Here is a 21,574-nt window from a genome sequence, read left to right as displayed (position 1 = left end):
AAGTTTCAATGTTTTGTTTAAACATGTTTACCTCATTCTCACATTCCACGAGTGTATTACTTGCTGTTAGTGTTGTAATGCACGAATTCAAACGAATTCAGAAGTGCATCATTTCACCTGCTTATTTATGGGGAGACGTGGGAGTTTGACATTTGATAGTCCTACGAATTTGCATACAGACGGTATTTCTTTTCAATAAGAAGATTATCTATTTTACTCCCTTTTGCATAAGCGTACTCAACATGGCGGAGGAAGGCGAGACTAATGGTACATCTTCACTGGAGGATATCACTGACAATGCGGAAGATATGTGAGTACATGAAAGTGGGATGACCCGGCACAACAATTGCATACATATTTAAACCATCGACTGTAGTGCAAATTATTCAGGCACCTTCGCCAGCCATATACATGTAAAACACGTGATTGACTAATGTGTTTAACAGTTTGTGATGGATTTTATGTCAATCAGGCTTACTATTGAACCAAAATGTCCTTTCTCCCAAGATTAGTTAGCAAAGGAGTATGACATGGTTCAATGTTTCCATGACGATCTATTTCCGGTTCACTGATACATCAATGTTACTGACCTATCAACAAGCTACCCTTTTTACTACAAAACATTTCCCGCCTAAAATTCAGCACAGATATTTTGTTAAATTGTCATTAAATATCATCAACATTTTTTAACAAACAGATATTTTCAGATATTGCTTTAATTTTTGATTTGCAATTTTGTATCAACATTGGGGAGAAGCAGACTATAACAAAAAAAATTGCAGACTATACCAAAACGTGGCAATAGCGTCCAATGGTTAAAAAATAATGTTGGCTATGTATTCAGGGTGCTAATATATGGAACCCATTAACATAGTAAGACACATAATATTATTTTTTTTAAATATGGGCAACGTTGCTACAACTGATTGCTGAAGTGCTAGTGTGTATTAGTGAGCAACGTGTTGGTGACCGAAGAAGTGAATTATGCCATGTGTCATATGAACAAAACTCGTTAACATTCATTCACGTGGAGCACACATCAATCATTTCACGTTCTTACTATAACTGATACAAGTATTAAACTATATTCATTCTTTGTTGACAGATGGAAATATTTTAAAAAAGGGCTGAAAGAACTTGTAAGTCTAAGTGTAACCCATATTAAGTATCTTAAACATAACTTACATGATCAAAGTCAAATATTGTTGCCATATTTGATATTTTTTACATAAATGTTATACACAGCAAAAGCCAAGAACATAATAATTGTTATTATCTTTAATTATTTTTATTTATTAATTGGAATTTAATTGTCATATATTCAGGACATATTTCCAAATATATTTGCGATGGTTATCAGTTATTTGTTGGTGTTATGAAATTTCACTCACTGAACTGTGGCTGTTACTACTCGTATTTCCGCTTCCCCATTCTGAAACGATCATGTCTGAATATGTTCTGCCATTTTCCTTCCCAGAGTTGTGATTGAACAATTAGTATAATATATATGCTCTTATCGATTTTTCCTGATTTAAAGGGCGGTGGTCGTCCGCCACGCATGCGCGAGATATGGGTTTAATATAAACAAAGATGGCGGCTTTGACTGGTGTGCATACCAACGAATACAAACTGAGAGGTTACCAAGCTTTAATTAGGTCATTTTTTATGATTGGAAGGTATCGAAGGGATCATCGGCATTAATTAGTGCAAGCTGCGCCAGGTTAAAACTCGTACTCATAATTTCATTGGAAGAGCGCATTGGATTGCGGACAAATCTATGTTTATCAACACATATGTTGCGCATACGCAGCGCGGCGACTACCGCCTTTTAATTTTATTTTTTTGTTTTTGTAAAAACCGTTGCAGCGAGAGCGTTGCAATTGTTGCAAGAATGCCTCCACAACCAATGTTGCTACAGCAACAGCTGCCGCCGTGGTTCTTGTTGCGGTTATCGCTGGCATTATTGTTGCAGTTGTACTTGTCACTGGTACAACTGCAGAAATTTCAAGTAACGTAACAAACACTGCAAGTAAGTAGTTCAATACAACTTTTCCGTACAGTAAAATCGACAACAAATATCAATTTTAAACAATATTTATGTAAATAATGTTATCACAAATGTACAGATGCTAAAATAAATAAGCAATTATTTCTGGTGAAAGATTGAATGCTTCTAAATAAGCCCTAACAAGTAGAGAGAAGTGGACCGTAACTCGATTTCCGATATCAAAAAAAACTGAATTTACATCCTAGTAAACAGTCATCAAATCACGTGTTGCACTTTGTATTTAAAAATATGATCGTATGACTAGTTGTCTATAGACTGTCTTTACATATATGAGGGTTAAAAAAACACCTGTTTGAAAAATACTACTTCTACTGGCCTACTAGTATCAAAAATGTATTCTACATTAACAAGTCGATGCCTAGATGGCTATCATGAACATATAAACTGACTTGAATTTGAGTTGTTCTACGAAGTTCATCGGTCGAGTAACAACACGAGACACCACACGAGTCATCACACGAGTCATCACACGAGTCACCACAAGAGTCACAACACGAGTCATCACTTGAGTCATTACACGCGTCATCACACGAGTCACCACACGAGTCGTCACACGAGTCACCACACAAGTCATCACACGCGTCATCACACGAGTCATCACACGAGTCACCACACGAGTCACCACACGAGTCATCACACGAGTCACCACACGAGTCATCACACGAGTTATCACACGATTCATCACACGAGTCACCGCACGAGTCACTACACAGGTCATTACACGAGTCACCACAGGAGTAACCACACGAGTTCTCACACGAGTCATCAAACGAGTCACCACACGAGTTATCACACGAGTCACCACACGAGTCACCACACGAGTCACCACACAGGTCATTACACGAGTCACCACAGGAGTAACCACACGAGTCCTCACACGAGTCATCAAACGAGTCACCACACGAGTTATCACACGAGTCACCACACAAGTATACTCATTCACTCATTTGCTGATGTAATAGTAGAAGTAACTGATAGTAATTTCGATTTATTCAGATAAATAAATAAACCATGTTTAGACTTTGTTGACAGTGCGGACACTCTCAATGAATGAAGTTTGATGTAAATATTGTGATATTTACCGTACACTGTCAGCTAGTGATATTTCATTCAGTTATATGCAAGATAGTATTATACATCTGTCACCGTGACGCCATAAGTTACAGCTTGCCGTAATTTTGCGGTATTTTACGGGGTATTTTCATCCTACCATATTAGGAAATGCAAATTCCAAATATGTAACGATTACGCGCGTAAGCGTCCTGTAATAATAAAAACAAACATGGCTGCCAACAGAGTTCGACCGGACTCCAAACAAACAAGTTCGCTTATTCTGTTCTAAACATTTTGAATTTCTGCATTCCCATGGCGTATCCTTGGTAGGAAAAGATGTATAATAATAAGGTTATTACGAGAATAACACAAAGTATGCACTCAGACAGTACGCCGGGCATCGACCTCCGCTGCGCGTCGGTCGATACTCCAGCTGTACTGTCTTTGTGCATACTTTGAGGTATTCTCGTAATAACCTTATAGTAATATCAATGTTTGCTATCATATTCAGATGTGAGTACGTTTATCCCGACTACCACCTTGTTTACAACTAATGAGTATACGTCCGTTGACATTACTACAACAGAGCCAGGTAAGCACTCTAATTGCTGTAGTCATGCTGCCGTATAGAGGCAATATGGAGAAAAAAGGAATTTTCTGTAAGAGATACTGCATACCGATGACAGGATTGTTTTTTTTTGTACCACGCGTTGAATGGACCATTGGCGCACATATTCACAGATTTGTATCGAACATCCCATAATAATCAGTGCACATGCGTAGTAGATAATCAATTTTCTATTAACGAATATATAGCTGGGGATGCAAATTATTTTCTCTATAAATCGTAGTCCAATGTATTTATCCAGAGAAAATATCAGCAGCAATCAATACTAGCAATTGACATGCTCTGTCCATATTACATCTTTATAATAAATTATTATTAGTTAATTAAATATTAATTAATAAATATTGCTGTCGATATCTTGTTTGAAACGCGAGAACAACATGTGTCAGTAGTATTTGATTCAGTGTATGCGATGGCATAACGAATGAAACTATTTGGATAACTTAACAAATTCGAGATCTTGGCGGCCATTTACAAAAAACGTCATTGTTACCCACGTCTCCAGTGTTAAGAATTGGTCATTTATTACTCTGGAAATGTGTCAAACTTGCTACGATTTGAATGAATTAGCGTAAGAGACGACGTTTTACCACACGGATATAAATATTGTGACATTAATTTTAAGTGAAAATTAGTTTTAGAAAACAGAGCCCTTGATATGTGAATAAAAAACACACATGTTTTGATACTTTGCAACAACCTATTGTACACGTTTATTTTTAGACTGCTGATACAGTCGCTGGATTGTGTTGTCAGCAGCATTTGAGATACATAAATCCTGTCCCCCCACCTGTGGCATAATGGTATGTCTCAGACAGTGGCGTGGTGATTGTGAAATACCTTGAAATGTGCTGAGCCCAGCATTGCTGGTAATGAGAATAGATATGACGTCATTGACCCGACTCTCCTACTTTAAATTGGTTGAACTTTGATAAAAAGTGGTTTAATCCACTACCAAAATTGCCATCCTCTGTACCCTGATTTATCCGCTATTCGGAGATATTTATTTTATTGTTTGCATGGCCAAACAACCTTTAGTCAGGAAGGTGACCAGACTTGACTCTGTAATATCCTGTAATGTTGATTCCTGACTCCATTGAGCTGTCTCTATACTAAGGTACATATGCAAACGTGCTGTGCAGTAATCCCCGCTAATGAACAGAAACCGTAGACGCTCACTGCCCGAAATACCCCCGCTGTACGGGTGTTACTAGTAGCAGTAGATAGCAGTGCAGTTCCACGAGTTTAAATTGCAATGCAGCTGCTTCGACAGTGTGCCAGATATGGAGGATATGTGCATTGCTGTTCACCGGAGAGTGGAGAGCTCCCTAAAGCATCGATCAGGTCTTTAGTTTCCATCGTTTTCATCCCGTAGTATTTATTTATTGAAATGAGGGAAACCTTATATGTTGTGTAGTTTTTATTTATTGTATTCCGTACCGGTGTATTTCCTTCCCGGCACTGCCCAGTGATATACTTTCACCAAACGATCCCCACCCCGTGACAGCGGGTGATCTGACGGGAGAAGACTAATAAGATAAGCAGGCAACAAGAGTCATATATTATTAGACCTTTATTGAAGTGTCATGAATTTGTTTACGCGTATCTGTTGACCGACTTCTTTAGTTGATTACTAGCGAATTGCTGTGTTATGTCTGGCATCGTTTAGGCCATGTGAGGTTCTGAACGGAACTTGACTCAGTGATTTGGAACTAATTACGAGATAACCGTCGCTATTTGGACTACTTTTTCTGACAGTTGGTATTCGTAGTTATTAATGTAGTGAACGATTAATCAAAAGATATGACGTATTCAGTACTTAGTGTGATTGGCTGTATGATTGAAGGTTACGCCTTAGAGTCTTTTTACTGCATTGTAATTGGTTAAGGTTTTGAAAATGAATAAAAAGAGTTTGAGTTGGTCTTGGCGAGTACTCCACGACAGAGGCAGTCTAATAGTCCAGTCCTGGAGAGTCTTGGGCAAGTCTTGGGTCAGCCTTGCGATAGTCTTGGGGATTTTTCCCCAGGGCGCTGTGTCTTACAGAGTGCTCAAAAGACCACTAAGACGAGAGTTGAAACGTATTTCGTTGTGCGTGTCCTATTTGACTGTAAGGCTTAAGTGACTTACCCGATCCCGTACCTCAAGGGGACGCGAGAGAGAGACGAGACGAGATTCCCCCTGACACGTGTGGAGAACCTCAGAGGAGAAGAATTCCCCTCTGATAGAAAATAAGTCCAAAGCACCTGAGTACGGAGTAGCCCCACAAAGGCGCCTCCCAGTCCTTTACGTAAGAATATAATATGTATTACTTCGGTACGAAAATAGCATTCAGGCCACTAAAAATATTTATTGATATGGCTTATTGTGGGAGCGTTGGTTAAGTAACGTATGTTCTTGTGTTTATGTAGACCTGGTTGATGATGGATTAGTGCTTTTTAGTATCGTTATGCCTAGTCAGAGCAATGTTTTTTTTTCCTGCAAGTATCGTTTGCCACACAATGTAGTCAAATTGCTTATGGTATTACATACAGCGTCAACAAACAAATACACGTCAGTATTAACACCACTTAATATTAGTATTACGTTACTTATTGCCCACAGACACAACTACAGTAGAAGTGTCTACAATGCCCAGTACTACAGAGAAAACGACGGAACCTGCAGGTAACAAGTTCTGTTTTACCTTCGATAATGTGTTAACAAATATAAGTAATAGTTTATGTATGTACTAAATCATGTCGCTATTTTGCTCATTGTTCACAGACACTACTACAGATGAAGTGTCTACAATGCCCAGCACTACAGAGAAAACGACGGAACCTGCAGGTAACAAGTTCTGTTTTACCTTCGATAATATGTTAACAAATATAAGTAATAGTTTATGTATGTACTAAATCATGTCGCTATTTTGCTCATTGTTCACAGACACAACTACAGATGAAGTGTCTACAATGCCCAGTACTACAGAGAAAACGACGGAACCAGGTAACAAGCACTGTTTTATCAATGAGAGTTAAAAAATATAAGTAATAGTTTAATTTATGTACGTACTAAATCATGTCGCTATTTTGCTCATTGCTCACAGACACAACTACAGAAGAAGTGTCTGCAATGCGCAGTACTACAGAGAAAACGACGGAACCAGGTAATTAATTAAAATACGTATGACACATTTTTTTCTGCATAGCTAGTACAGTAGCAAGAACTACGAGATTGTCTACTACTAAGATGGTACCAACAACGATTATTGCTACTACAGGGTTGTTTCATTGGTTCCAATATATATGGCCGCGAGTTATATATGGTACCTTCTTCCAAATTTAACTGACTTACGTTTAAGGAACAAGATATACGACAATATCCGGGAAATAACTAAAGTAAGATTTTGTTACGATTTTTGAAATTTACCAGCTTGCTCGGCTAAGCACTTTGAGAGATGCAACCTGCACATGCGTGAATCCTCTCTTTAACCCAGTAATGTACAACTCCGGATTCATTCGGTTCAGATTAAGCTTTCGAATCTTGTTTATTCCTGGGTTTTCGACTGCGTTCAGAGCGACCTATGGACATGGGCAGCCTGGGCCCGACCCATTTGCTTGTTTCATAGTATTAAACAAAGATTGTGTAATATTCTAAGCCATTAATTGTAATACTCATACGAGTTGGTAACCACAGATATGATAACAACCACTGACGTCAGAAACAGAATTATGCAGCCTTTGTTAAGCGTGCCATTTGCCACAATACAGGCTGCACATTTTACGTTAATCATTCCCAACCAATATAAAAAAACGATTAATAAGTAATAGTGATAAATATTTATTTCGGTATTAATAAATGCAAATGATAACATTTATTTAATGTGAATAAGATGAATAGAAAAGTCAGATAGAGAGAATATTGACAGTTTATTTTTCTACATTAACAAAATAATAGCACTATTTCTAAAATTGGTATACATCTATCATTGTTGCGTCATCAGTTAGCGTGCAATATTATGCGATATTACAAGGGCTATCTACACTCTACCATACTAGGAAATGGGAATTCCAGCAACTACGTGCGTAAACGTCCTCTAATAATAAACAAACATGGCAGCCCCCCAGAATTTGATCGGTTCTCCCACAAAGAAGTTCTCTAAATGTGTTCGAAACCTTTTGGATTTCGGCATTCCCATGTAAATATGTATAATGTATAATGAATAAGATGTATATTACGTTATGCCCTCGAAATATACGGGTACCTTCTTCCAACTTTAACTGATTTACGTTGAAGGAATAAGATCAACGACAATACTCGGGAAATAACTAGTTTGTCATCATTGCTATGACTATTTTATCAACAAAACACCCCCCTGGGTTTGACCGGACTTCACACAAAAAAGTTCTCTGAATGTGTTCGAAACTTTTGGATTTCCGCATCCATATGATGTATCTCAGAGAGTAAAATGTGTCCAATTATAAATGCATAAGATGTATATTACGTTAAGTGATTAGTTTATACATATACAGAGATGGTGACAACAATTGACGTAACTACTGAAAGTTGGACAAGAACTACACTACCATTTCCTACCATACCACCGACTACAGCAACACATGACCCTACCACTCGAGGTATGTGCATTAGTGTTGTAATATAACATATGAATTATTTATTGAATTTGTAACCGAACATAGAAATAACTGCAATGGCTGAAATGAAGTTGAAATAAACAGCAAATCCGGACACATGAAAATCAGACTACAGAGAATGTTTACAGAATGTTGTCGGTTGCAGTGTGTGTACTCAGTACTAAACGTGGAAAACAACAAATAATGATTTTAATGCACGTGCATGCAATTGTTTGATGCAAACTTTTCCTTTTTTTAAAAAACAAATTACAGCATTCAGCAAAACTATTTTAACAAGAAAGCAAAGTGTTCTCACTTACAGGGTTCCATATGAACTTTGCACATTGTTGTTATATTTTGTGTGCGCTCTTTTATGTAAACATGATTGATTGTGTGTGTGATACTTGATCAGTTGTGGTTTTCATTTGATGTTTTATGTTTGGAAAACAAATCGCAAATACGAGAATATGAAAAGTTGTTCCAAGCTGAAATGTAAAGTTCTAGTAAGATGATTTCATTCGACTGAAAGACACTGCTCTAAACTATCTTTAGATATATATTTTAGAGAAACTCTCAAGTTTCATCACATAGTCAACAATATAATCCTTCCATTGTGATTTATGTTGTGACGAATTATACAAAATATATTGTTTTCATCAGCATGCACTTCAATGTATAAAATACAGTATTGCTATGTGTAATGCTGGATTAATAAAAGAAACATTCCATCTCAAAAATGACCAAAAGTTCGCCAAACTTACATTGCATGACTCATAGATAGCGACAAATCACTACAACGCTGTTTACTCCAGCTGTGCACTCTAAATTTAGAACTAATAACAAAAGTGAACACTTTTTACTCGTAGCTTATGTTTACACTTTTCGTGGTGGCTCACACTGTAGTAGTCTCTGTACCACATAAATTATTGGTTGGCCGAGCCGTGGTTGAATGCCAATACAATGGCTCCTGCCATACTATGATTAAGTGTGCGGAATATTCAACGTGGAGGCCAGGGCTAATGGCCAAGAATCATTCAGAAACTGTTAAGGCAACACTTGATGGCAATTGTGAAAGTGATAATACATTCAACTTATACTACGCTGTCAAAAAACATTTCTCCGTACAATACAATATTTATTTGTATTCGTAATCTGATTGGTATTCTTACTTGTAGAAGTTTCTACACATGATGCAACAACGTTCCTTCCTACAACACGTATTTCAACCACGCTTGACCCAGGTATGGAATACGGGATTTATTTATTGAGTGTTATGATTTCTTCGTGGATTTAGTGATACAATCTTTGTTTCAATCCACGATTCATTGAATTATATATAGATTTTACACATTGGTTTTCATGTTCAGATCGTAGGTATATTGATATAGAATGCATTCGTTACTACGTGTACAATGACACACAGACATGGGAAAGTTCTGAACAATTGTGTGAAAACGTCGGTGCTGTGCTGGCTTCTTTGTATACGAGCAAAATCAGCGACGGTGTCATACAATTCATCATAGACCGTAATCTGGACGATGGAACAATCAGCTATTGGATTGGATTGAATGACATTTCAGAAGAGGGAAGTTTTGAATGGCTCAATGGAGATCCATATGGATACACAAATTGGGCGCCTCGTAATCCAGATAATTGGAGAAATCAAGACTGTGGGCAATTGTGGTGAGTGGAATTCCCCTTATATTGATTATATACTAATTTTATTGACTGCAGGTTTTGTTTGCTGAATGGATTTGTACTAGATATACTAGTTAATTTACCATGTCTCCGTCATGTTTTTTCGTGAGATATTGGGTAGGTAATAATAAAATTATATTATTATCTTTGGTAAAACAATCCGTATTTGGTAAATACACAAAAGAAAGTGTGATTTACTCAAATCGTACGATCAATGAATTGTATTAATAATAAAAATTGTATATATTTTTTGGCGTTCTTATCTGAGAAACAGCATCGTCGTGTAAGGCAAAATATATGAGTAATATATGATTATTATTATTATTATTATTATTATTATTATTATTATTATTATTATTATTATTATTATTATTATTATTATTATTATTATTTTCGTATGGTGCATTGTTTTAGCCAATTTAAATTAATATTTTGAACAGAATGGTTAAAAAACACCGTTAAAATGAGTACAAATTCCAAAGAAATTACATCTTTCTATTTAATTGATTTTTTTTAATATATATATTTATATGTGTATTCACCAAATCGTTATACTGCAGGCGTATTGCCTCTTCGTGCTTAGTGACAAAAATAGACATTTTAAATATTATGCCACCAATTGAATGACGCCCTCGTCGACGCAATCCGTGACTTACTTCGTTCATCATTGCTTTATTGATGTTGGAAAATCGAACGTTATAAAGCATGGCATGTGCAATATTTTTTTTCCTCCAACCTACATTTCTATTTTGAAAACATAATGGTAAATTTTCGTGATACATGTAACTTGTCAAAGAGAAATAAAATGTTCAATAGAAATCAATCTGATCATACGCCTTCGTATGTTTGTGTTATTCTTGGTGCGTTTGTTCTTGACCGGGATTGCTTATTCTTTTGCCAAGATTGCAATGGAGTACTACTTAAACACGCATAAATATGGAATATTACAGTGGAATATATATCAGTTTGCGTTTATGTGATCTAGTGTACTAACCCTACTTTATTTTTGTACATTCATTGTATATGCTATGTCTGAAACATTGATTCGTAAATTAACATACACATAAATTTAATTTAATATAGTATAATTGTCCTTCGATTTATTAATATACAAAGTGTAGTTGATGTCCGAGACAAGTGAGTAGGATTAAACTGCCATTTCTGGGATTAGATCTATCAACTTGATACAGAGTAATTGAGAGCAATACAACCCTGCCCCCTGTGGGAAACTGAATTGTCCTAACGAAGGCAGTGACGTGCTTCAAAAGGTAGCTGAGAATGTACTGAGTTACGCATATTACTTAAGTAATTTATGACGTCATTGAGCTACATAACGTTCTTTTTTAATATCAAGGGATAAAGTTCTGACAAAAATTGGTTTTATTATTTAACTACCAAATTGATCAAATATTCACCTATATGTCTATCAAATTTATCCCATAAAAGTAGCCGAAGTAAGTAAATTTTGTTTGCCAGTTAGAAAGCCGACTTGTTTGATGCTGAATCTGGCCGGTAATGTCAGGGCGCTAACACTGATGGCAAGTCTGTTGGGGTTTCGCAATCACATGACTTTCGCGTTCACCCCTTGTTTACGCAATATATATTTATTTTTCAAGAATTTTTCATCGGAATCGCAACAGACTGCAATCAAGTAAGGAAGTAAGGATGTAAGGAAGGAACTGTTATCTCTGCTGAATGCTGTGCAGGGAACGAACAACCAGTTGTTACAGTATGCATATCATCTTATTGGGAACCCCATAAGGTCACTGTCAGACGACCTCTGTTGTACTGGCATTGTCAGCTAGATTCATATCATAGAGTAATTGCAGACCATCTGATTTATTAAACATAACATCTGTGCAGCGATGATTGATATTCTGAATTCCGTTTACCGTTTAGTTTAGCGAGTGAAATAAATCATATATACTGCGTTATAGTGGTTTATTGTTATTATTCCTATGTGTTTCTCTCTCCCCGCACAACCCTATTTATGGTGATGTACCTTCACCAAATGATCCCCACATCTGGCGACAGATTATTAGCTGAAGAGAAGCAGAAGCATATAAAACAACCTTGCTACTAAAAAAGGGTTTTAGTAGATCTGTAATGACGATAGTCTTACAGCTCACATTTGTGTTTGTAAAGACCCACTTCTTGTTCCCGTTGCATTAGCGGCAGTGGTGGTTTGACAGCGAGAGCAGTGGGGACAAAACCGGAGATAACAGCAAATGGCGACGCCAAAGCAAAAATCAAGAAATTATGAACAATATCGAGATAGAGCAGATAGTAGAAACAGAGGAGAATGATCACTTGGATATCTTGTGGGTGCACTTAGAAAGTTTATGCAAAGTAGGCAGCCGGTCATGCTATTGAAAACTAAGAATGGAGATATGATGGTTGAATCAATGAATACCAACTAAGGAAACAGGAAAGATAGCGAAGAAAACAAATCAGAAAAACCTTGGAAACTAGAAACGGAAACAATACCGTTGCTTGATGTCTTTGAAATTATTCCAAAGGGTGCAGAACACGAACAAGCCATAGAGAAATATTGTTCCATTCCCCTACACCTTCGCTTCTGTAGTCTACGTCATAATGCAATGATAGTAATTTAAGTAATCTCACTCGGCCTTCGACCGCAATAAAAAGTACCGTGAATCGGCGAATCCAGCGACGACTGTATTCAATCCCAAGTAAATGATAATCTACAGCCATTTATGGGAATTGTGAAAAATGTTTAGTATGAAGAATAGTTTTATTGTTTTTTTTACAAGCACAATATTTTGTTCAACCTTTTAGGACCTCTCGAAATTTTCAATGGGATGATGACATCTGTTCCAACGATAATGGATACATATGTCAAAGGTAAGGAGGAAACGTAGCTGCATATAGTTCCCTTAACTCAGTTATGTAGTCATTTCATTGATGATACTCCTTTGAATAAACAAAGGTAAACGACAGATGCATTGTTTGTCGTTTTAAGTTATACGTAAACCCAACCAATGTTAACAATGTTAGACACGAGTGGTACCTGGCGCAAATGTTGTGCATTTACATCTTTCTATTTAATTGATTTTTTTTAATATATATATTTATATGTGTATTCACCAAATCGTTATACTGCAGGCGTATTGCCTCTTCGTGCTTAGTGACAAAAATAGACATTTTAAATATTATGCCACCAATTGAATGACGCCCTCGTCGACGCAATCCGTGACTTACTTCGTTCATCATTGCTTTATTGATGTTGGAAAATCGAACGTTATAAAGCATGGCATGTGCAATATTTTTTTTCCTCCAACCTACATTTCTATTTTGAAAACATAATGGTAAATTTTCGTGATACATGTAACTTGTCAAAGAGAAATAAAATGTTCAATAGAAATCAATCTGATCATACGCCTTCGTATGTTTGTGTTATTCTTGGTGCGTTTGTTCTTGACCGGGATTGCTTATTCTTTTGCCAAGATTGCAATGGAGTACTACTTAAACACGCATAAATATGGAATATTACAGTGGAATATATATCAGTTTGCGTTTATGTGATCTAGTGTACTAACCCTACTTTATTTTTGTACATTCATTGTATATGCTATGTCTGAAACATTGATTCGTAAATTAACATACACATAAATTTAATTTAATATAGTATAATTGTCCTTCGATTTATTAATATACAAAGTGTAGTTGATGTCCGAGACAAGTGAGTAGAATTAAACTGCCATTTCTGGGATTAGATCTATCAACTTGATACAGAGTAATTGAGAGCAATACAACCCTGCCCCCTGTGGGAAACTGAATTGTCCTAACGAAGGCAGTGACGTGCTTCAAAAGGTGGCTGAGAATGTACTGAGTTACGCATATTACTTAAGTAATTTATGACGTCATTGAGCTACATAACGTTCTTTTTTAATATCAAAGGATAAAGTTCTGACAAAAATTGGTTTTATTATTTAACTACCAAATTGATCAAATATTCACCTATATGTCTATCAAATTTATCCCATAAAAGTAGCCGAAGTAAGTAAATTTTGTTTGCCAGTTAGAAAGCCGACTTGTTTGATGCTGAATCTGGCCGGTAATGTCAGGGCGCTAACACTGATGGCAAGTCTGTTGGGGTTTCGCAATCACATGACTTTCGCGTTCTCCCCTTGTTTACGCAATATATATTTATTTTTCAAGAATTTTTCATCGGAATCGCAACAGACTGCAAGCAAGTAAGGAAGTAAGGAAGGAACTGTCAGAAGTTATCTCTGCTGAATGCTGTGCAGGGAACGAACAACCAGTTGTTACAGTATGCATATCATCTTATTGGGAACCCCATAAGGTCACTGTCAGACGACCTCTGTTGTACTGGCATTGTCAGCTAGATTCATATCATAGAGTAATTGCAGACCATCTGATTTATTAACATAACATCTGTGCAGCGATGATTGATATTCTGAATTCCGTTTACAGTTTAGTTTAGCGAGTGAAATAAATCATATATACTGCGTTATAGTGGTTTATTGTTATTATTCCTGTGTGTTTCTCTCTCCCCGCACAACCCTATTTATGGTGATGTACCTTCACCAAATGATCCCCATATCTGGCGACAGATTATTAGCTGAAGAGAAGCAGAAGCATATAAAACAACCTTGCTACTAAAAAAGGGTTTTAGTAGATCTGTAATGACGATAGTCTTACAGCTCACATTTGTGTTTGTAAAGACCCACTTCTTGTTCACGTTGCATTAGCGGCAGTGGTGGTTTGACAGCGAGAGCAGTGGGGACAAAACCGGAGATAACAGCAAATGGCGACGCCAAAGCAAAAATCAAGAAATTATGAACAATATCGAGATAGAGCAGATAGTAGAAACAGAGGAGAATGATCACTTGGATATCTTGTGGGTGCACTTAGAAAGTTTATGCAAAGTAGGCAGCCGGTCATGCTATTGAAAACTAAGAATGGAGATATGCTGGTGGAATCAATGAAGACCGACTAAAGAAACAGGAAAGATAGCGAAGAAAACATATCAGAAAGACCTTGGAAACTAGAAACGGAAACAATACCGTTGCTTGATGTCTTTGAAATTATTCCAAAGGGTGCAGAACACGAACAAGCCATAGAGAAATATTGTTCCATTCCCCTACACCTTCGCTTCTGTAGTCTACGTCATAATGCAATGATAGTAATTTAAGTAATCTCACTCGGCCTTCGACCGCAATAAAAAATACCGTGAATCGGCGAATCCAGCGACGACTGTATTCAATCCCTAGTAAATGATAATCTACAGCCATTTATGGGAATTGTGAAAAATGTTTAGTATGAAGAATAGTTTTATTGTTTTTTTTACAAGCACAATATTTTGTTCAACCTTTTAGGACCTCTCGAAATTTTCAATGGGATGATGACATCTGTTCCAACGATAATGGATACATATGTCAAAGGTAAGGAGGAAACGTAGCTGCATATAGTTCCCTTAACTCAGTTATGTAGTCATTTCATTGATGATACTCCTTTGAATAAACAAAGGTAAACGACAGATGCATTGTTTGTCGTTTTAAGTTATACGTAAACCCAACCAATGTTAACAATGTTAAATACGAGTGGTACCTGGCACAAATGTTATGCATTTTCACTATAGAATCGTTCTTTGCGATATTTCGTTTAATTATCAGGAATTAGTTTGATTTATGTGAGCATATTTACGACTCATAGCCTTTACTAATCACTCTTTATATTACTAGCCCTCTAGATGATTGTAGCGACACTACTACACCAGGATGGGCAAGTGGTATGTAGCAAAGTGATTTTCTAAGCGTTGTGGTCAATTGACGCGACAGAGCACTATGCTTTATTTGTAAATTACCACTGAGACCTCATTGAGAGCGTAAAAGCAACGCAATTTGCTACCACCTAATAGTGTTTGTATTTTTTATCTGTTCGCCCGACCGCATGATAACCATAGTATTCAAAAAAGAGGGCGCTAGAAGTACATAATGAAAAGAATTCCTTGTCAGTTATAACATTGCATTGGTTATTCAAAATATCGGTTGAGCTGAAAGTTATCGGTTAAGTGTGTCTATTGATTAACAAAAATGACAAGGACAAGAACAAACTAAAAGGCCGTGCCAAACAAAACAACCAGACTATATAAATGCATGGCATGGCATCTAAAGATGATAGGGGAATTCGATTGGCTATCAAGGTAGATGGTACTGTTTAAAGGTAATAATTTGTTCATTTCACGAGTAATTTGAAGGCTACTCGTTCTCTTTATTATAAATATACAGCTAAATTTATTAAAGTGTTTATGTTTATATAAATTTGTATGACTTTTATTGAGTCATTTTTTGTTCGAAAACAATATTTATAGATTTGTAGATTAATGTTCCATGTCACGTGTAGCTAAAATGTAACAGCAACACATCATTTCCACGAATGGTGCTTCTTAGAGTGACGTCAAACTGACTTATATAAGTAATGATATTTCCGTTCTAATCGACCACTGTTTTGGTACGTCATCTAGAATATAGTAGAAACAATCAAATACGAAATCTTCGTTAATATACCAATGCTTTGTTAATAGATTACTAAATATCTGAAACAGATCGTCAATTTAAAGGCCCTTCGTGTCACCTAATTACGTCATAGAAACCATATCCATTGTCGTTTGTTTAGTTAGATGTGATATGTGTCATAAATACAAACATACTGAGAAAATAGGTGATTTTCAGTTCACAAGCGAGATCTCGTGTATTTCGTGAAAGACGTGAAATTTTATTTTGACCTCGAATTTCTTTTTTTCATATCGTGACCTCGGTATTGCGTTTACGTACCCTTACTTCATCGAAACTGACTATCATCAAATGTGTACAGCATCATTAAGCGTTTCAACAGTCTCCAAAATACTTTCGCGTTTATTGAATCCCATGTGATGTTTGACGCTACTAAGACGCTATGATCTTTGTTTGTTCTGCTTTAAAATTCAATTTCACGACTAACGCGGGATCTCGCAGTGTACGAATGATGGTCTATTGACATCTTACAACCAAATGCTATACGGGCAGTTTCCCTATTTATGTATTTTTTTCTAAATAACGATGTATTACGCGACAGTAATAATCTCTTCGCTGAAGAAAAAACACAAATTTTGTGGCCACGTTTATGATACATATTAAGCATCTTACATATATTCAGCAATTCACAAAAGTTACACTGTTTACTATTATGGTAAATATGGTGACTGTGCCACTATGATGACACATTGCAAATTTTAAATTTCATTTGACCTTAGACACGAAAATGGCTGCCGAGATCTCGTTAAGAACGAGAGCCACAATACTTGTTTTCGATCATTGAGTAGTGTTACATTATCTCGTTGCCATACCAACTATTTGTATTACCATGGGCACATGATCACCCAAAACGTTGGGCGTAGTAATGAGAGAAAATTGAATAATATTTAAGAGCAAAGTCAACTAACTCTGTTGACTCTCGCTCTTGAACGAGAACTTAGCGATCATTTGCCACAACGGTTTTGTAATGCTCTAACAGTTATTCTCTCTATAACAATTACAGATGTCTCCAGCACGAAAGTCCCATCAACGGCATTTACCTCGTCAACACTTTATCCTGGTAAGATATACTGATTTGATTGTAGGATGTGTTAGCCCTCCCCTCTCCCTCCCTCCCTCCAAACAGCCAGTTTACTGACGAATAACTCAACGATTGATTCACTGATTGATCGATTGTTTGATTTATTGATTGATTGATTGATTGATTGAATAAACATTATAAATTTGTATATTTGATCAGATCGCCGGTACATTGATATTGGTTGCAGCCGATACAGTGTTCATAATGACACACAGACATGGGCAAATTCTGAGCAATTGTGTGAAGACATGGGTGCTGTGTTGGCTTCTTTGTATACGAGTACAGTCAGCGACGATGTCATACAATTCATCATAGACAGTAATATGGATGATGGAGCAATCAACTATTGGATTGGATTGAATGACATTTCAGAAGAGGGAAGTTTTGAATGGCTCAATGGAGATCCATTTGGTTACACAAATTGGGCGCCTCACAATCCAGATAATTGGAGAAATCAAGACTGTGGACAATTGTGGTTAGTAGAATTACCCTTATATGTAAATTTATTTTGTTTGTTTTTTTGTAATAATTGACTGTCTGACTATGGCTGTAGGCAATAGTGGTGAGTACAAGTGGTATCAAATGGCGATGACAATAAACCAGCCGTAAAGAGAAATGGCTGCCGAGATCTCGTTGAAAGCGAGAAAAACCGCGAGAAATTTTTGCTTGCCAAATAGAGTTCTATTTTTTCCCCACCATCGCGTATACTGACATAATTTGGTGAACCTCACAGCTGAGTTGTTTGATTAGGGAATACAAACACAAATTTATAATGTGAGCAAATGCAATATCTCCAATTTTATATTGTTTTCTGCTGCAGTAATAATCTGATAATTTAATCCACACCCTGCAATATCTTCCTACACATCTTCTACACTTTCGACAATTCAAAAATAAGAATTTCCATATGCCACAACAAGTGCGCGCCCTGACGTACACGCACTGTGCTCTTCGTCGCTACAACGGGTAGTTCGGAATATGTTGTGGTCAGCTAATACCGAGGTTAACGTGTGGTACTCCTGACATTAATATTAAAATGTGTTTTCGTGGTCCGCTCTATACAAATATCAGCACAACTGTTCGGTATCAAGCGGCAAATAACTTCCACAATTTTCATTAAATTTATAAATGATTTACACATATTTAAGGGGTTACGATAAATGTCAATTAATAAAGACAATTTGTTTAATGTAGCCATAGTGATAACTATATTATTTGCATTCTTCTTTTCAACCCATTAGGACTCATCGGAATTTTCAATGGGATGATGGTATCTGCTCCAGCCAGAACGGATACATATGCCAAAGGTAATAGAATGACTGTTTGTAGGATTGTTAGGACTAATTAATTTTGTATTGATCACTCTAAAATTTACCTTCAATTCATTATGTTCACCATACGTTGCTTTGTTATTAAAATTTAAGTATTAACAAGCAAATCAACTTATGATCTGTACCAAAGTCAAATTGTTTATGAATTAGTATTTTACTTGAAGGTGCAGACAATAAAAATAGCCCCAGACATTCTACATCGTGATCACAAACTGAGCTATCAAAAAATCCCGTGTTTTATGACGTTGTTCAACGCATAATCGTATAACCATGGTGCTTACCATTTACTGTAATGTCGAACAACGTCACTAGTTTGTGTGCGCTCGAACAGTACACAGTATAAACGAAATCGTGTGATGGTAGTTTGTTTTTATCACTGCAATAAGAACTTTTTAAACTGACAATAACTCGTATTAGTGCAAACTAAATGTTAATTTTGCAATGTTTCCTGAAATAAACAGAAATGTTCTCTGATTTGCATAATTATTTCAACAGTCAAATCATCAATTTAATTCGTTGTTCAATAATCTATGTATAGTAAACTGCTCAGAGACAGTTCTCTTACGAATTGATACTTGTTTATATCCCATAATAATTAGTACATTGTCTATTAAAAATAAGTATAGCGAACAGTTTCTGTTTGCATTCAACTGCAACATAGAGAGTTTTTTCAAAGTATAATAATATTTTTCAGTAATTGAAAAAAGTGGCTTTCAGTGAAGAAGTACCTACATTGGAGCATCCATCCAAACACGTCTTTTAGTGATGCAGCAAAGTCATTTGCAGTGTATATCAATTAAATGTTTGTTACATATCTATATGTTCTTAATAATAAAAGACTACATCATCATCAAACTCAACGTTAACTACACTCGATGGTCAATCGAATTCAAAAATTTGATTTTGTTTTCATTTTCAACTGTGTTTTTTTTACATTACAGAAATACATGTATTGATGACTACACAACTAATTGGTTATGAGTACCATGAAATAATAGGAAGAATAATTATAACCATATGAATATAATGTTGTATCAACTTATTAGAAAAATGATGGTAGATCACTTTATGTAAGTTTATACCAGCGCATTTGTTTAAAATCCGTTATAGAATAAAGCATACCTGAATTAGATACACTGATATTGCCGAGTTTGTGTAATATTATCTTGAGGGTTGTTATACAGTATTAATCGTAAATTTGAAATATACACATATCCTGCTATCAGGCATTTACCTTATAAGGACTTGAAATATAATATATACTATGCTATCAGTCTTTCAGCATATACGGGGTTTGTATTTATTATTTAAATATTTATTTACCATTGTTCTGTGTTTTTTTGTATTTACCCTTGTGTGTAGAAGGGATTAACCTAATCTTCTATTGTTTAAATTTATGGAGATACTCATGCAGTTTATTTTTTCGAATGTTTTAATGTAGAGAGTTCAGATAATATTTTTGTGGTGTGTATAGCGAGAAAGCAGTTTATAACAGACTCATTTCTTAACACATATCATGACAATAACTAAGACACCAAAAATGGGCGAATTTTAATAATTCCTTTGGCCACAATGTGTGAATGATTGTTAAGTGTGAGAACAGAGTAATTCAATGAGTGCCAACATGAATATACGGTTAGGATCAATTCTGTTTTAAGCATAATGAAATGTGTAGCAAAAGTTGCTTTTACTCCTGATGTATAAACTCCCGATGGCTCATGACGCAAGGTTCATATGCACAGGGTTCTCCAATTTAATATGATGTCCCTGGCAAGCTCAAAATAATTCCTCCATCAACCAACCAACCAGCCAAGCTTTATTTTATGCCATATATTGATACTGGCCATTCAGACGCCATGCACACGTCTGCTATAGGATTTCACTGCTTAAAATAAAACCACCTTCTGAGCAACACACTGCGAAACAATCGTGCAAAAGCGGGTCATGACGGCCCAGAACACCTTTGTTTAGTCTCTTTTCAATACAGGACATCAACACCGTCACTGATTTGCTACTCGTTCTGTCAATTTCTTGGCGAGAGAGTCTTGAATAGGTTATTTACTCAAACGATTATGAAAGATTATTCATAAAATTGTTTACGTATGTTATAATTTTCTGTCTGAAATCGATTCAAAACAAAATCGTCATGTGATTATTAAATATAAGACAATAAATAATCATTTAAATCATAGTTTTATTTTAATTGTTTAATTTTTAGTTGTAATTGAAAATTAATTTCCAGAATATTGTTTCATAGCAACACAATCCATGGAATCTAAAATCTATTTCATTTTTACTTTGACAATTTTATGAGAATATATTCTTAACGTTTTATTAAATGTTGATCACTTGTGTGAGGGTCAACCTCCGTTGAGTTTCTATATTTAATTTTTCTAGATATTCTATTCAATTATCAGGGTTTATAACGTGTTGCGTTATTCTGTTGAATATGTTATATATATCTAAAATGGCTGTGTGAAAAACATCAGCAATATTTTTATTTATTCATTGATATCAATATCATTGGCAATGATGATATTAT

General features: G+C 35.9%; 1 protein-coding gene across 3 annotated transcripts; it reads left to right on the top strand.

The window, feature by feature from the left end:
- Positions 1 to 190: 190 nt before the first annotated feature.
- Positions 191 to 20,172, top strand: LOC102809391 (uncharacterized). Of its 3 annotated transcripts, none has more exons than XM_085494209.1 (18): positions 191 to 310; positions 1,106 to 1,139; positions 1,867 to 2,029; positions 3,633 to 3,713; positions 6,351 to 6,413; positions 6,513 to 6,575; positions 6,675 to 6,734; positions 6,835 to 6,894; positions 8,261 to 8,365; positions 9,538 to 9,603; positions 9,886 to 10,045; positions 12,860 to 12,925; positions 15,424 to 15,489; positions 15,790 to 15,836; positions 17,624 to 17,680; positions 17,861 to 18,176; positions 18,943 to 19,008; positions 19,974 to 20,172. In XM_085494209.1, exons 1-18 carry the CDS (start codon positions 243 to 245, stop codon positions 20,011 to 20,013), a joined length of 1,581 nt encoding a protein of 526 aa, XP_085350335.1. In that variant the 5' UTR covers positions 191 to 242; the 3' UTR covers positions 20,014 to 20,172. The 3 variants fall into 3 exon arrangements, with proteins under 3 accessions (XP_085350335.1, XP_085350333.1, XP_085350334.1); XM_085494207.1 differs by having other exon boundaries at positions 9,730 to 10,045; XM_085494208.1 differs by lacking the exon at positions 12,860 to 12,925 and having other exon boundaries at positions 9,730 to 10,045.
- The last annotated feature ends 1,402 nt before the right edge of the window (positions 20,173 to 21,574 follow it).

Source organism: Saccoglossus kowalevskii, chromosome 20 (genome assembly GCF_978046115.1).
Source record: "Saccoglossus kowalevskii chromosome 20, keSacKowa6.1, whole genome shotgun sequence".
Classification (NCBI taxonomy): Eukaryota; Metazoa; Hemichordata; class Enteropneusta; family Harrimaniidae; genus Saccoglossus; species Saccoglossus kowalevskii.
The sequence above is the reverse complement of the archived record's forward strand: the minus strand, read 5'-3'. Positions and strand labels throughout refer to the sequence as shown.